Source organism: Labrus bergylta, chromosome 21, assembly GCF_963930695.1.
Source record: "Labrus bergylta chromosome 21, fLabBer1.1, whole genome shotgun sequence".
In the NCBI taxonomy this organism is placed as follows: Eukaryota; Metazoa; Chordata; class Actinopteri; order Labriformes; family Labridae; genus Labrus; species Labrus bergylta.
This window is the reverse complement of record NC_089215.1, coordinates 19,464,502-19,481,605: the sequence shown is the minus strand read 5'-3', so window position 1 is coordinate 19,481,605 and position 17,104 is coordinate 19,464,502. Positions and strand designations below refer to the sequence as shown.

Here is a 17,104-nt window from a genome sequence, read left to right as displayed (position 1 = left end):
TCCCCCCTGCGCAAAACACACACACACACACACACACACTGCCTCTGCAGTCTGCATGTTGAGTCTGTTAAAGGAATAATTCACTACAAAATAGAAAATGTAGGCAGCTTCAAACAAATGTCTGTAACAGCAGAGACACAACACGGAGAGTTCTTCCTTGTTAGTTATATTTATTTCGTACAGATATTTCAGTACAAATAAACAGCAAATCATCCTGTAAATGTAAATGCAGTCCACACAGTGTAATATTATTCTAAATGCCATGAAGGTGTTTTCAATTCTCATCCGTTACCCTTAAATGCTCCATAACGAACAAACATGAGGCAACAGACAGTCATGTAAGAGTACAGCCTTTCAATAACACTGAATCAGAAACAGAGAAGCAACATTAAGTAAAAGAGATGCTAGTCCCCCTGAGCTGTGCACCATTATGACTGCTGTATGTGCAGGACGATGAACGTCACACACACACACACACACACACTGTGTGTTCCAGCATGCAGCCCATTCCCGCTCAGTCAGGTGCACACGGTGCTCTAAATGGACTGGACCTCAGAAGCAGCGACTGTTATAGGACTAACTGTCCTAGAAGTTTCTCTTCTTTAAAGAACAGAACTTTTCAAGCAAAATAAGCCATGCCAAAACTAGCATCCCATCAGTTCTACTGATTTTGTTCAAGCACTCGATTACTAAGTTTAACAACAAGTATCAGTTTGTTTAATACGGGTCTAAAGATACAGGACATGAGTTACTGTGTTTGCTCCATGACATCCGAAGGTAAGATTTCAGAATTTATCAACGTCTGATAACATTAGTTTGATAATCCAAACATTTCCTTTGCCTGAGCCTGTGTGAAACAGACGTATTGTTCTGTTGTTCTCTAACACTGAATTGTTAAACTGAAGTAAATAAATCCAAAGCAACTTCTTGAAAAAGGTGCCAGATTGTTACTCTGATGTTAACTCCAATAACGAATACAATCCGTTGCAATTTTTTACACATCAACTCAAAAGGTCAACTTAAGTGTAGTTCTATTTTTTTTGGGTTATTTGTATCTATATTTCTATAAAAATATAAGTCACAAGAAAAAGTAGAAAAATAAAAAAATCAAGAGATTCAGGACAGTATTTTTAAGTCCTTCATAAAATATACAAATCAGAAGTGGAGATAGGTAAAGTGGTTGTCTGAATCCCTTTTGTATAAAGTGTCCCTGTTGGTTTTGTAGGTGAGGAGGTTCATGTTGGTACAGTGCGTGTCTGTCTCCCAGTGTTTGTGCTGCCAGTGGTCGATCAGTGTTGGTCGTTGCACTTCTTCTTCAGGGCAGAGCTCAACCTCTCTGCGGCACCGCTGCACGACTTGAGAGCGTCACTGTTCCTGCAAATCCACAGACAAAACATTTACATGACTTTGAAAGTTTATGGTCTGTTTGTAAAATGTTTGACATATTGTCAAAGTAAATCTCAGGCCAAACTTTACTGGATAAACGATGATCCTTACTTGTTCATGACGGTGTGAAGCGTTGATGCGTGGTGATGGTGGAAGTATTCCTGCTGGACAGCGTGTTCCAAACACAACAGCTGACCTGGGACCAGTGAAACCTTTTTCATCTTCCCCTCTCCCTGAAACACAAAACAACCAAATAGAAAATAAATAAATTGTCATCACCAATACTACAGTCTATATCAAACATGGATAGATAAAAGAATTCACTCTCAACACAACGAATAAGAAGAATGTTTGATTTTAGAGCAGATGGACTCAGACACGAACAAAACTTCAAAGAAATTAATGAATGAGCTGCATTGAAAGATGTAAACCAGACTCCAGATTCAGCACCCTGGAGAGAGCACAAAGACATAAACAAACAGAAAGCAGGTTCAGTGCAAACAGAGTCTGTAAACCCTGAAATGAGGGGATAGTCTGGGTTTTTCTGTTACAGTAAGGGAGGTCACTCAAACCCAAGAAAGAGGGGTAACTCAACTTGCGCTAAGTCGGTTACTATGGAAACTGAGTCTGTAAACCTAACCTGGCTGGGAGCAGGGTTTTTTCCCCCCAATAAACCCAGAGTTTCTCTTCAACTACTCCCTCTTACAGAGCCAGAAACGCTGTGTCATCAATATCTGTGAGGCACACTACAACCTTTAAAACATCACTTTTCTATCGAGTATGTTCTTTAGTAGATGAGCCTTGGGATGAATGAAGGAGCTGCATTATTTCGCTGGGAGTTACATTTAAATGTGGAGATGTTAATTTAATTAGGCCAAATTAATTAGCCACTCAAAGGTATTCTTTAATTCAATATGTCAAAAAGGATTCACGTAAGGTACCACACATTGAGCCTAGTTTGTTCTTCTATTTCATTTTGAGCTGCTTCCCAGTCTGCTTTCTCCTGCTGGATTGCACCTAAATAAAAAAGTTTTTCTAGCTTCCCGAGTAGGTTCACTCAGTGTTCAGCGCATGCAATGAGACCATAGTACTATGATTCACCATGGCAACAGGTGGCAAAGAGGTTTCCTCATCCCTATAAATCCTCATGTTGACATACGCAGATATGAAAAGATTTTAAGATAAAAAAGTAACGCTGCTGCAGCGGCAAAGGAGAGAGAAGTAGTGAGGGATTTAGATTTACACCATTCCCACCATGTTTACGTCAGGCCCATTTACCCGAGCTACAGCTCAGGCTTGGGGCTGCGTTACAGTTTAGATACAACAGTAAAGCGGCATGTGGGCCTACATTAATAAAATGATGAATAATTAGTTTAACCAACTTGTAACTCTGTTGCCAACTTGAGAAGGTGACTACATTAACTGTTCAGTCAAATAATCAAGAACAGTCTATCCTTTTCAAAAGACAAACAATCCCATGCTTGTCCGCCTGTGACTTCTATCAAAGTTTAATCATAACAACACGTTACCTTGAGGAGTCCCATCATGACCAGCAGCGTGGAGAGGAAGCAGTAAGAGTGAAGATCTGAACCCGAGAGGATTTTCTTCAACACAGCGTCTGTAGGACACAGAGATATCATTGAGCCTACTGGGATAACGCTCATAGCAAAGATATCATTTTATACATAAAAGAGATCTGTCAACAACAGCGTTTTAACCTTTAGAAGAAAACTTTATATAAAAGAAAACCTATTTTATAAAAGCAGTTTATTCACCGATAGATTCAAACACAGCCGTGTTGGTCTCCGGATCCTCGCTGTATAGAGAAGCTATTTTCAGAACAACATCAGCTGCATTGTGAGGGTCAGATGCATCCACCTGTTGAGAAGACACACGTTTGATGAGCTGATTAAATCCACTCATGCGTCATGTTTAATGTCTAGGTTGCTGTGGTTAGGTGTACTAATAGGTACACGGGATTGAGGGACCTGCTGGGATAAATTACAATCATTTATTTCAAAAACCTACGTGTTGTTTCAAGTTTGTTCTCATCTCTCCCAACTGAAGGAGCTTCTCTGCAGAGGGACAGCTGAGGAAAGATGCCATCTCTGCCTGAGGAAGGACACAAAGTCACAATCAGCTTTTGTTTTAGTCACAATAAAACTATGAAATAACTCTGACAGGGTGTTAGGACTTTCACCTGGATGTTACCTAACTCTCTAAATCATGATAGTCTAACAGGAAATAATTTAATTGTTCAAGATAGTTATTTGCATTAAATAAATAGTTAACAATAATTAACAATATGGGTTGAGTACACTAGCTCACGTAATTTGCCTGGGAAATCAATTTAAAAAAAAAAAAACATGTGATGTGTGTTTGATGTCATACTGGTATCTGAGGTTTTTCAGGACTGTCGTCTTTTCTCGGTGATCCATTTCCTGATGAAATTTCATCGTCCTCCTCGTCTTCGTTACAGTCGTCACTTTCATCATCATCATCTTCATTCTCATCGTCTTCATCATCTTCCTCATCTGGTTCTCCTTCATCATCACTACAATGAGGTCAGGGTAATGACATTATTTTAATATTGAGTAAACATACTTCCTGTTCAGTTAACATGCTGATCAGAGATAAGATTTGTTTTTTTCAGAGGACGTCTCAACGACAGCTGCAGAAAAGAGTCATTGGATTAGCACACCAACATGTTACCTGAGAGATGCCAGCAAGTCTCCTTTGTCCATGTTCTCCATAGCCTCTCTCAGAGCGTCACATCCCTCCTCTCCAAGACAGTTACCTGTTGACACACACACACACAATGATTTCCATCATTTGTATCCTTATTTCTCATGAAGAAAAACTATTGTATCTAAATTTGAAAAGAAAAAAAATATCTAAATTCTTGCAGCATTTACATTACATTAAACTATTTTACAAGAAATCTAAAATTATTTTTAACTTTTCTGGGATTAATCAACAAGGAAACCTCACATAGATGTTAATACTACAGTTTTAGTGGCACCAGTTTTAAACACAATCGGACTGTGTCGTCCCACAACCACCGCCTGATGCCCAGCCACCAACATCTGACATTTTTTGTCCCCACGACCACCATTCATGCACGGCCTGCTCCGACCTCCACTTCAGCAGAAAGTAAGTGTGGACAACAGGAACGTGAGGAATACAAAGGAGAAATCCTTCCTGCATACTGTCCCATATGCTCTTGTGTAAAGCGTCTCGAGATAACACTTGTTATGAATTGGCGCTCTACAAATAATGATTGATTGATGATTAAAACATAGTGTGCATACCGTTTAAATCCACTTTCTCCATGTGAGGTTTGTCTATTATAGCCTGAGCTACAACCAGAGCCGCTGCCTCTGTGATCTCTCCAAATGACACATTAAGCTCCTAAAGAAAAGAAACACATAGCTGTTATAAACCTCTTGACAATCAAATAAACAGACGATAAAGGCTTGGATATGATGTTGACCAGACCTTGAGGATTGGCAATCCCTCTCTGAGGACGGCAGCGAGAGCGATGGCTCCTTCTGAGCGGACCAGACAATCACCAAAGTTGATCACCTGGATGTTTCTCAGGTGCCTCAGAGCCTGCGTGACCAAAAGCAGAGAAGTGTTTTTTTAATATATGCTGTGTGCATTTCTGCTTTACTTATAGGGAATGTGTGAACAGGCCTCACCTGGGCCATGGCCAGCGTTCCCTTTTTAGTAAAGGTGTTGTCGTTGAAGTTCAGGACACGGAGCTCGGGGTTATGTCGCATGGCTGAAGCTAATGAAATCACGCCTGCGTGGTTGATACCGTTCTGGGGCATGTGGACTTCCTCCAGGCTTCCCATCAGCTAACGAGGCAAAACCAAGTCAAGTTTAGGTTTAAGACGCCATCATGGAAGATCTAATCAATTCAAGGTGCTGGAATCATCTTCAGTCAAAAGAGATTTTTAACTTGCACTATGAAAAAAGCTGCAAATCCTCACATTTAAAATTCTTTAACAGAAGACATTTGGAAACATTGTATTAATCTGTGAACTGATAATGAAATAGTTCTCCATTTTCTTTTATTTAAATTAACATTAAATAAAATTGTTTCCACAAATCTAAAATGTTGCATAAGTTATCCAGTTAGGTGACAGTGAGTGTGTCTTAGTTTTTACTCTCTATAATCAGAAAAACAGCATTAATCAAGAGTCTTTTTTACTTTCATTCTTTCCAATGTGATAAGCAAAAAACACCTTTTTGTGTGCACTGGTTAGTTTCACAAGCATGCTAAAACTTGGGCCCCGACTCATGCAGAGGTGGCATCAAGTTTGAGTGCAGGAGACAGATCATTGTTTATTATTCATCAATTTGGGAGCTTTTCTACCTGAAACGCCTTGGCCAGGGCATTTGCTCCTTCGTTTTCCAGGCGGTTCCTTCCAGCGATGAACACTCTCAGTTTAAGTGGAGCGCCGAGTGCCGATGACTGTCTGTGGCACTCAGTCAGAGCATCAGCCAGAATCTAAACAAAGCATTCAGCACCGTCACTGTCTACTCCATAATGCAAATTCAAACCATCCCTAAGTGAATCAATATTACTGATGTTAAACGTAAACCTGGACTAAAGGTTTTCACCTTTCCTCCCCCAATCCCCATGCCACAGTTGTTGAGCTTCAGCTCCCTCAATGTGTGGCAGGACGGGCTTTTCAGCAGCTGCTCTATTCCCTTTACGCCATCTGGCCCAAAGGCGTTATCGCTCAGGTCCAGCTCAGTCAGCCTGGCCCCGGCACACATCACTGCACTACCCAAGGATCTCTGGCACAGACACAGACAGAGGACATGTGAAGCAGGCATAAAATGCAATCAACAAGTAATTTATCAATACATGAAATCACTGGCATGCATAAGGAAATCTGTGTTCATAGAAAAGGTCAATAAAACATTACAAATCCCCAAAGTAATCGAGATAAGCAAAGAATTGAAAATATGTTGAACATTGTGGTTCTTCCTTTAACTGGAACCAGTAAAGTAGAGGAGGAATTCTCACCAAAGCTGTAGGGATTTCCGAGCGCAACCTTCCGGTGAACATGTCACTCCAATAGCACCTCTGTAAGACACACAGAGTAAATAACAGATTGAAAACAACATGGCACAAGTGCAGACAGGCGGCAACAGACAGTATTAATGCTGCAAGGGGGGGGGGGATACAAAACCAAAGTCTGTAGTTGAGCATAAAACTGAGAAGAACAGAGGGATGGATTTTCTTTTTTATTCTTAGCTGTGTTATTAAGATAAAAAGGGTTAAGTATGACAACATTGAATGCTTCAGTCTTACAGAAATCTTAGTAATGCCAAGCAGCGAGAATATTGTGACTAGCATATCCTTTGCTGCTCTAAGACAATAAGGTAAATCTAAAGTGTGATGTTAAGCTAGTGTTTGTTTACTGTGTATGAACACTATGAACTTAGGAGTACCTGGAGCTGGTCTTTGCTCTCCAGGACCTTGGCGATGCCATGGGCTGCCTCTACACCAAAAGTGTTTCCCTCCAGGCGAAGAGCTTTCAAATCCTGGTACTGCTCTATCTCCCGGACCAGGTCCTTTACTGAAAAACAGCAAACCGATTGTCAAGTGTGAGGAGAAAACAAGGACATCAACAAATCACAATAAAGCAATGAAAGACGACGAAGCTTAAACCTTTATGTTGCTCTGTAATGTATCTTACCTGATTCTTCATCGTCCAGCTTCAGTCCCAAGCCTTTATAGCTCAACTCTCCATCCCCAACGTGGGTTTTAGACAGAGCATCAGCCAACTGAGCAATATCATCTGAGGCCATAGCGACTCTGCAGAAACATCCAGAAACCCCACGTCAGAGAAAATTAAAAGTTTTAGTAAGTTTCCCAACTTATAAGTTTACTGAAGGACAAAACTGCTATTCCTAAAATGTGAAAGTTATATTTTATGGCATTTTATGTGATTCTAACGGATCATTTTCAGACATTGTAGAACTATCAACAACAATCAAGGTAGCTACTTAGCTACACAGGTGCTAGCTAGTAGAGGTGCGCAGCATCCGCAACATAAGAGACTTTGACAGCTTGTGATTATATTAACGACATGTGACGCTGGTTGCGGTCTTTTAAAAGTGTATTCTTGAGTCATGTGGCTATTTGTTCACTAATAAAGTTTACACTGAAGCTTTGAACCTTACCACAAAGAGTATAAAGATATGAGTGGGAAACACACGCCGCTTTTCCGCGCAGCGCCAGAGGGTCCGCAGCGCGCCGGTTGCTAAATCGTGTGACGTCATACTGTCGGAGTTTCTTCTTCGTCGATTCTGCTGTCGTTGGTTAAAATTGATCTACAGGTGTTTTACCGCCACCTACTGTTACACACCGACTCTGCTGTTCCCAGAGATTCCAGCAGAAACCCTTCAAGCGGACTTTCTTTTGGGCTCCGGCTCTTCATATTAAACAAGACACTGGTGGTTTGTGTTTAACAGGACTGGCCCTTGATTGTTTAATTTTCACATGTTTGTTTGGTAAATATGTACTTAATATTGTTGGAAAATAACCTTGGGAAATTTCAAACAGACACAAAGTTCAAACAGGATTACTGATTTAGAAAAAAAATACAGTGTATAGCTTCTGTAGAGTTTATTTTAAATCACTTAGATGTTACTACAACTTATTTATTTTTACTTTTACTTTTTTGTACTTTTGTACTCTTTTTTTCTATTTTATATATAATTTTAACTTTTTATTTGTAGAAGCTGACTCAGGGAGAAACGCAAAAGAATTCCAATGTACCTGTACTGTCCTGTACCTGTGCAGATGGAAATAAACATCTATTCTATTCTTAATTAATCGAGGAAAAGGGATGATTGTAACAGTTTTTTCCTAATTGTTTCAATGGGGCATAAGCAGTCAATATTTAACATTGTGTCAGGGCTGACTGAAAATAAGGAAACGATCAACAACTCATCTGCATCCTTTGGTTCACGAGGTAATATTTACAGTCTATGGGTTCACTACAATTAGTTCGTAAAATATACCTGGGGGCAATGATATTGATTAATTAATCAAAGCAGGAACAGCGTATGAGGGACAAAAAATGAGTAAAGTATAAATGAATAAATAAATAAATGTTGGGAGAAATGCATACAATAATGTATAAATAAATACATAATTAAATAAATGCATCAATAAATATATAAACAAATATATTCATATATTTATTTATGTATTTCTGTGTCCATGTTGTACAAGGAAAAGTAAATATGTAAATTAAGTGGGCCGTCCTAACATTACTGAAGTAGGACTGGTCAATTTTGAAAAACAGACAGAAACAAATTTATAAATACTTCTCCTCTTACGACCTGGACACAGAAATAAATAGCTGTGTAAATGTAAAAATACGGAAATGAATTAATAACTCAATTAATGTGAAATGTTAATGTGTATGCATTGATGCATATATAACTGTAAAAATACGCTAATAAATGAATAAATATATAAATAGCCTTTTTCATTAACAAAGTGTATTTATTATTTATTCATTTTCAGCATTTATATATTTATTGATGCATTTATTTAATTATTTATTTATTTATACATTATTGTATGCATTTCTCCCAACATTTATTTATTCATTTATCCATTAATTAATTAATTTATTTATTTATACTTTAGTCATTTTTTGTCCCTCATAACATCGAGCGGCCTCTTGTGGTCTCTGTTTGAAACTTGTTGCGATGCTGCCGCTCTGGTATTAACAGCTAGCATGTAGCTAAGCTAACGTTAGCCCGTCAGTATCCAGCTGCAGCACGTAGCGCAGAGAAACTCGTGTTCCGTCTACATACCAATGACAGGGACACTGAAAATACAAATATGCGCCTGGATCTTTACTGATACTTGGCTGGCTACATTTCCCTACCTTTATTGCCACTGTCTGTGAAGTGATATCTGATCTGAAAATCTCTGAAGTTAACTCTCGGTGAGTTGTCGTGTGAACTGCTAGCTAACTAACCTGTTAGCTAGCTGGGGTTATCTGCAGCGTAGCCGTAGCCTATGTCAGTTTAAAGTAACTATTTGGAAAACTGCCCGAGAGGTAATATATTGTTTTTAACATTGAATAAAGGCTCTAATGTTATGAAAGCTAACTTTGCTCTCTTCATAGATGTTCGTTAGCTTAGCTGACTTCAGGCTGGTGGAGCAGGTAGCATTAGCTGGCTAATCTTAACCTCCGACAGGTGAACTCAGGTTGATTCTCAGTTTCCTGACACTGACACTGTGACAAGCAAACTGCATTGAAACATTTATAAGATGTGGTTTGAGTTCATGTTGGGTTGGAAGCCTGCAAATGAACGCGTTGTTTCTTATTAGTGTTGTGGTTGATGATTAAATTAAAATGTTCAGGTGACACCTTCAAAATAAACCTGCAATTCAATCTTTAACATTTGTTGTTGAATTGTGTCACAACACAATAGACAAGCGTCCCTGATAGCTGCCCCAGATGTTTGTTTACTCCAGTCTGATGATTGCATAGTGTGGTTTAGTGACAGGCCCGGGTTTGTCCAGGACGACTTTCAGTAGTTAAGAGACTTTAAAAACGACAACAATATATATAAAACACAACCACCTTCATTACTCATGGTATGTTTGATACTTAAATGAAGTTGTCGGATTTGTTTATAGGGCTGTGCAAGAAGTAGAAAACCCCTAACCCTGGTCAACCTTGTTTTTACTCTTAGGCAATGGATCCAGAACGACTGAAACGAAGAGAGGAAATTCAGAAAGCAATGAGCTTTATCCAGTAAGTGAACAGGTTGCATGTTGGCTTTGGGTATCTCCATTACAAATAACGAGATGTAACACAACTCTGAGGCTTCTACATACATGGAGATGTATTTCATCCCCCCTTATTCCCTGTTTACAGATCATCGTTGCCTTTTCCAGAGCCGGAGAGTTATGAGGTTTGCTGTGATCCTTTTTATTAAGAATATTCTCTTCCAATAGTTACTCGGATGACCTTCCTGGAATTTGTTAAATATTTTGCTATCCCTAAATTCTGACTTGGCAATTGGGATTTATCTTATCCATTTTGTTTGTCCCCCCATATTCTTCTCCATCCATGCTTTTTGGCCTGTCTCTTATTACCTCTCCATTATTTATTTATGCTCCTCCCCCTTACCCCTCTCACTCCTCTCATTATTTAATCTCTGTTTGATCTCTCCACACATTCCCTTCAGGCGTTTCTGACCCAGTTGGTGTGTCACTTGCTGGACGAGGGAAATTGTTTTTTTCGAGATGGGGACTGTCGTCAAGCTACCCAGCAGTATGGAGAGGGGATAAGTGTAGCCCGCTACGCTCAGGCCGAGGCCCTCGTCATCCCCCATGAGCTGCTGGAGTGCCTCTATGTCAACAGAGCTGCTGCCTTCTACCAGACGGTGAGACAAAGAGGGGACATGTCACTTACAGGTGTCTATGTGGACAATTATAAAACGCAGAGACACAGTAGACTGTTTGTGTCAGTTATCATTGATCAGATAACAGTTGTTGTTACTTAAGTTTCAAACGTTAAGTGAATGAGTAGATACATAACTAGACTGCTTTGTCTCCCACAACACATGATTTGTATTGAATCTGCTCTGTTTGTCAACTGTGTTGTCGTTTTCACTTATAAAACATTCACAGTTTGTTTTAACAGCATAATGTCCGCTATATAGCACTCAGTTAGTTGGGGTTAATTGTAAACTATATTAATTTTGTTCAATGTCTCTGATAATGCTGAACTACAAGTGAAATAGAGTCTGTTTAACTTTAACAGAGTTGCTTAAAACATAGACATTTTTCACTTACAGTATATTCCTGTTTTTCTGTCTCAGAGGGAGTACGAGCGAGGCATTCAGGACTGTGACAGTGCACTGTGTGTGTCAGAAGGCAGTCGCAGAGCGTTGTACCGCAAAGCCATTTGTCTGAGGGAGCTGGGACGATTCCGAGAGGCCTACGAGTTTGGAACCAAATGTCTGCTCACAGCACCTCACGTATGTAGAAATATTAAATGCAAATGACTTTTTTTCTCCAACTCGATGTTGAATGTAACCGGAAGGTCAAGGATTCGATTGCCACCTGCAGCCACATGTCGAAGTGTCCTTTGGCAAGACAGGAAGGGCGCGCTTAACACTAGACCCAGTTATCCCGTACCATGCTGCGGCACGATTGTCTGCCTTCACCCACACTGCTCCAGGACTAACCGGGCCTGAGCACAGTTACCTTTTGTACACAATGTCACAATAAAACACATGCGTGGCTTTACGTGATCATGAAGTGTACTTAGTTAACAAGACAGATGGTCTAAAAAATAAAAAAAGGGACGCGCGGTCAAGTCATTTTAGTCAGATACAGACATAACACTGCAGGATCCTCGACACTGGAAGTCTGTCCACGTTTTGTGCTTGTGCTCGTGCATGAACTGTACAGTGCCAAAGCACACCTCTTTCAACCGTGCCAGGGCCAAGGAAGTGTATCAGAGCACTCGCACTAGTCAAATGAACTTGAGGGTGAAGCGTGCTTGGGTACAGTATGGGTTGCCTAGTGTGAGTGCGCCCTCAATCCAAAATTGCTCCCACTGCTGAATCAGTGGTGTGTGAAACTGTAATTGTGATAAGTTAACACTGATGGATAGTTTACATAGCAGCCTTGGTCATCATGTGTGAATGTGGTGTGAATTGGTGAATGTTACCTGTGGTGTAAAAAGCACTTTCAGTGAGCTTACAGAAGACTATAAAAGCACCATACAACCTAAAGTCTGTCTACCATTTACCTTATTCTAGTAATTTGCAATGGAGTTGAATGTCTGTGTCAGTACAAATATTGAGTCAAGGATGTCATTTATACGATGACCTGTTGTACGATTCATTGACTATGTTGTGTTCCAAATCACGTCGCTGAAACGTGTCGTTGGTAAGGCTGACCTTGTATTCTTGTAATTCATCTTCCAGGACAGGCAGGTGAGTGACCTCGCCCAGGATCTGGCCAGTAAACTTGGCCTTAAGGGTCGCAAAGCTTACGTCAGCCCTCAGACAGAATCCACAGCTGCAGAAGGGGAGAGTCACGGGGATAGCTCCCCACCCACAGGAGAGGTGGGTGCTGTTGTTGTAGAGTAGAGCACCAGACTTGAAATGAACATGAGAGTAGGAAAGAGGTTCATTTGTCTTCTTTCTTTTTTTTTTTCCTATTCAGATGTCATCCAATGGACTGGAATCTCTGAGCGACATTGGACCAGGTATGACATCTGACAAATCTTTAACATGTCTGCACCTACTTACACCCCTCATTTATTTTGGTTATTAATGACTAATGATTTTATTATTGTGTTTGTCTTCCTCAGCTGACCTGTTAGGTGCACAGTGTATCCCCGCTCCTTTGGCCACACCCATCCCGGTTAGCGACGAGCCTTCTAGCCCAGTAGTGACCCCGTGCACTGACCTATCTGAGAGCCCCAGCAGCCAGGCCCTGCCTCCCATGCCGTACTCCGTCCCTGTGTCGGAACACATGGATGAATGCAGCAGCAGCCTTAAAGATGAACTGGACAGTCTGCTTGAGTGCATCCCCAAGAAAGTCAGTGAAGTGAGTAAAGGTCAAACAAATCAGGCAATCTGCCACAGGTGTTTAGTAAATAGATCAATTTAACCACATCAATTGTTCTGGATTAAATTATAAATACCTTTTTTGTAGTAATTTTAACAAATGGAGCCAGAAGATGAAGTTGTGTTTTAAGTCAATATGGCTTCAGTTGGTAGTCCCTCTGCATAAAGTAAGCCTGGCCTCTCTCTGTCTCCTGGTCCAGAGTCCAGTCCAGGGTGCCATCCCAACCAACCTCCCCAACACAGCTGTGGGTCTCCGGCCTCCGTACTCCCCAAGCCTTCCAGCCCCATCATCCCAGCTTCCTTCAGCCTTCTTCAGCTCCTCTATCAGTGAAATGCCCCCCCTGGAAACTTACCTGCCATTAGCCCAGCGGGACCAGGGCTCCACCCAGGCGCAGGACGCACTGGGAGGCTTCCCCACTGGGGCTGCAGATGGAGAAGGGAAGACTGGAGTCGCTGTTGGTGGGCTGGACTCGTTGTCCGAGTACACTCTCCCTGGTGAGCAAAGCATTGATCTTGTTTTTAGGGTAAATAACAAAAAGAAAAAAAAAGTTGAACAAAGAATGTTGGTTGCATTATAAACCACAATCACCAGAACTCTGGTAAATTTGACTACACATACTATTCCATATTTACCATAATGATTCACACACCAAACAAAGTCAGTTCTGCACATGACCCTCAAGCATCATTTAAAACCATCTACAGGTAACTGAATGCTTACATACGTGCATACAACAGCAGCACTATTTGTACTTTTGTAATTGCTACATTGGTGGGCCTCCAAATAAATAAATAAATAATTGGTTGGTTTTACCTGCGCTGTCAGCAGCAGACAGTGTGAGTCAGCACCATGACGATGTGGTGTCTGACATCAGTGTCCTTGTGTCTTCATCTGCAGGGGGAAGCATGTGTCAAAGCTTTATCCCTGGAATGCGCAACCACAGTGCTACACACGCAGTGAGTAATATTCAAACACACACACACACACACAGCAATGGGCAGGAAAGAATGCTTTTAACCTATTATTATTATTATTATTATTATTATTATATTATTATTAAAACCAGTAGTAGTAGTAGTTTATTATCAGTGTTATTTTATTCTTTATTACTTATATTTTATTTGCTTTTCTTAATGAGGATACATCAAAATAAACACAGTATACAAACGTTGGTGTCAGTTAACAATAGTCAGTTTAGCCTCCTTTTAAATAGTCCATTCTCTTCAGACTTTGTGGTGGGTTTTGAAGTCAGTCCACTTTATCCATTTTCCTTGGCATGCAGATTGTTGTAGTCTTAAATTGTGTGTAAAGTTCTCCATATCATGTAGTTTTTCAACAATGTCCAACCAGTTTCCCCAAGTGGGGGGTCCTCCTTACACCACTTTCTTGTTATAGCTTTATTTGATGCCACCAGTAGTATTCCAGCCTTCTGTCTTTGCTTTGTTTATTTTCCTGTGTTAAATTTACCAGATACAGCACTTCACAAGTCTTAGGAAGTTCATAACCTAAAATTGCTTTCATTCCTTTCCACACTTCATCCCAGTACTCAGTCATTTTCGCACATTGCCAAAAAACATGAGCGTGATCTACATTGTGTTCCCCACACTGTCTCCAGCAAGGCTGTGGGACAAGTGAGAATCTTCCTTTAAGTTTTGGTGTGATGAAAAATCTCACAATATTTCTCCAACCGTATTCCCTCCACATTCTAGAGCTTGACGTTCTACTCTCTGTCCTACACATGTTATGCCACTCTTCTGCACTCTTCTCTTTTTATTTAGAAAAACTGCAAAGGGGACTTCCGCTACATCATAAAGTTACAGGAGTAAATAACTACAGCTAAAAGAACAACCAAGAGGAGAAAATGTTAAACTTACGTTGTTTTGTGAGGTGGGTTTATTTTAAAAACATCTGTTTGGGTGACTAACTCCCTTTCAGAAGGATGCTACATGTTATGTATCCATTTGTTAGCTCTGAGCTCTGACTCAGCCAGTGATGAGTGACAGGAGGACTACTGCTAAATGCATGTAACTTTACCGTGCTTCAACTGTAACCGAACAGCTATGATTGGCTTAATTGTCACTTAATAAATCTTGCTTGACCAATGGGTTTTCGTCAATGCCTCCACTGGTAAAAAGTGTGGGGGATGAAAATACATTTCAGTGAAAGTGTGGGTGAGGGTTCAGCCTCAAGTGGACACTAAAAGAACTGCAGATTTGTGCACTTCCGTATCGGCTTCATTTTTCAACAGCAGAGGTTGCCACTTAGTCTGAAAAGGTCAAAGTGATACAATTAAAGGAGTGAATTGAAGAATAAAAGAGTCATGATAAGTGGTTTCAAAGATTAGAAAAGAGAAGAAGACGACATCACATCACAGAAAAATAAACACAAAATAGAGGTCAAAGGATGAGTGGTCTCATCAAGTAAGCTACATGGTTTACTGAATGCTGCAGACAGACACAGTTAGCCTCTAGCTGGTAAACAAAGTGAAGAGTTTAGAAGATTAAGACCTACACGATTCCCTCAGGAGTAAGTCGAGGCTAAGACCTGAACAAGGAGTATAGGCTGAATGTGTATGTCCGCACTGCCTTAATGTTAGCTTGCAGTGTAAATAAGATCAAAATAAAAGAGGCCATGCTGTTTTTAATTATTTCTCAGTTTGTCATGAAGCTCTTCTTCTACAAATTTGCTAGAAGACCCTTAAAATGCACTTGAATGTTTGCAGTATTACATGGTTGAATGTGTTCCAACATTTATCTAATATAAATACATCAAAACACCATCTTTTATCCTAACTAATGCAGAGAAAACACTTCACACAGACAGGCTGCTGGCTGGAGGACCCGCCCCCTAAGTCTTTAGAGCTGCTGACTGATGCTACCTTCAGGGTTCTGCTCTGAGTGATGAAGACTGAAAGACTCGTGGTTGATACATAAACAAAAACAAATAGAAACATTTTTAAAAGGAAAATGAATGCAAATAAGATGTTTAATTGACATCTCAGGGGATTTATTAGTGTGAATAAAAACAAAAGAATCCTTACAACGTAAATTTAATGTACTAAATTGCACACAGTCAACAAAATAAAAGCACATAACACTTACCCGTGTTGTGTGGGGAGTGAGATCCAGAGGGAGGGATTGGATTGGATTGGAAAATCTTTATTGTGCCCAAGGGGCAATCTGGTTTGCAACAGATGTCCGTCCAGGCAACAGAAAGAAATTAATACTTACATAAAAACACAACCACCATGGATATAATCATGCTGTACGTGAGTGAGATAAGTGTACAGGCAGCAATACCTACAGCTTATTTAAAAACCCGACTGGACTGGAGAAGGTGGTTACATCATTCGTTATTTCTCTTCCCATAAAAGATTAGTGATCAAAAGATTACAAACTTTAACATTTTTATTAACCAATAAACTCCACTACAGCAATACATTAATATCCAGCTTTAATTATATATTCTTAAGATGATTCACGTGCATTACATTACTCATTAATGTGTCACCCTAATACTTAAAGGTTATTCGATTGTGAGAGTAAACAGATGGTTAACTCTCGGTTAATGACAGCCTTTACTCGACTTCACTTATTTCCCGTAGAAAACACGTCTAACAGAAGGTATCAGTATCATGACACTAATCCCGATGACAAAAAAGGTCCGCCTTCGGCTCCACCCAGAAAAGACTGAAAAAAAAGATCAATAATTGAACGTTAAATATTTTTTGCCTACAAATTACATGAAGAATAAGTGTCAATGTGATGAGAGAAAAAACACTTGTTTCTTGCGATTACTGAGATTTGCATAGTGAATGAGATTTATATACAGAACCAGGACTGTAGGAATAAAATAATATCGATAATGTTGGAGTCCTTATTTAATCTCAATGCACATCTGCACTATCTGAATTAAATTTAAAGGTCACATATTATACAAAACACACTTCACCATGTTTCTCTAACACTAACGTGTGTCCCTAGTCTGTCTACAAACCCCCCAGTTATAAGAAAAGTCCATCCTCTCCGTCTTTTGCGTGCTCCACTTTTCAGAAAATGTGTGCTCAAACAGGTC

At 40.0% G+C, this 17,104-nt stretch overlaps 2 protein-coding genes across 3 annotated transcripts in view; one reads left to right on the top strand and one right to left on the bottom strand.

Moving 5' to 3' along the window:
* Positions 1-150: 150 nt before the first annotated feature.
* rangap1b (Ran GTPase activating protein 1b) lies at positions 151-7,721 on the bottom strand. The gene is made up of 16 exons (XM_020644773.3): positions 7,591-7,721; positions 7,104-7,222; positions 6,856-6,983; positions 6,428-6,487; positions 6,016-6,195; positions 5,768-5,902; positions 5,088-5,246; positions 4,885-4,998; positions 4,698-4,797; positions 4,099-4,183; positions 3,778-3,940; positions 3,415-3,498; positions 3,162-3,264; positions 2,916-3,004; positions 1,498-1,619; positions 151-1,374 (listed from the first exon to the last, which is right to left on the bottom strand). The coding sequence occupies exons 2-16, from the start codon at positions 7,213-7,215 to the stop codon at positions 1,290-1,292; spliced, it is 1,719 nt and encodes a 572-aa protein (XP_020500429.2). The 5' UTR covers positions 7,216-7,222; positions 7,591-7,721; the 3' UTR covers positions 151-1,289.
* Positions 7,722-9,161: 1,440 nt separating this feature from the next.
* The window catches only part of zc3h7bb (zinc finger CCCH-type containing 7Bb), a 29,474-nt gene continuing 21,531 nt past the window's right edge, over positions 9,162-17,104 (top strand). The window contains exons 1-10 of one of the 2 annotated variants that reach the window (XM_065949475.1): positions 9,162-9,374; positions 10,132-10,193; positions 10,317-10,353; positions 10,630-10,827; positions 11,266-11,424; positions 12,382-12,522; positions 12,623-12,665; positions 12,771-13,009; positions 13,230-13,524; positions 13,928-13,986. In XM_065949475.1, coding sequence (XP_065805547.1) covers positions 10,135-10,193; positions 10,317-10,353; positions 10,630-10,827; positions 11,266-11,424; positions 12,382-12,522; positions 12,623-12,665; positions 12,771-13,009; positions 13,230-13,524; positions 13,928-13,986 — 1,230 coding nt within the window. In that variant the 5' untranslated portion in view covers positions 9,162-9,374; positions 10,132-10,134. Of the gene's footprint in view, positions 9,375-9,494; positions 10,034-10,131; positions 10,194-10,316; positions 10,354-10,629; positions 10,828-11,265; positions 11,425-12,381; positions 12,523-12,622; positions 12,666-12,770; positions 13,010-13,229; positions 13,525-13,927; positions 13,987-17,104 lie in introns of those variants that run through there. The other variant, XM_065949474.1, reaches the window with a different exon arrangement.

Coding starts and splice junctions, on each gene's coding strand:
- rangap1b (XM_020644773.3), bottom strand. CDS start 7,215: ATGGCCTCAGATGATATTGCTCAGTTGGCTGATGCTCTGTCTAAAACC. Junction 6,488..6,855: donor AGAGCAAAGACCAGCTCCAG/GTACTCCTAAGT, acceptor TGTGTCTTACAG/AGGTGCTATTGGAGTGACAT. Junction 4,798..4,884: donor AGGGATTGCCAATCCTCAAG/GTCTGGTCAACA, acceptor TCTTTTCTTTAG/GAGCTTAATGTGTCATTTGG.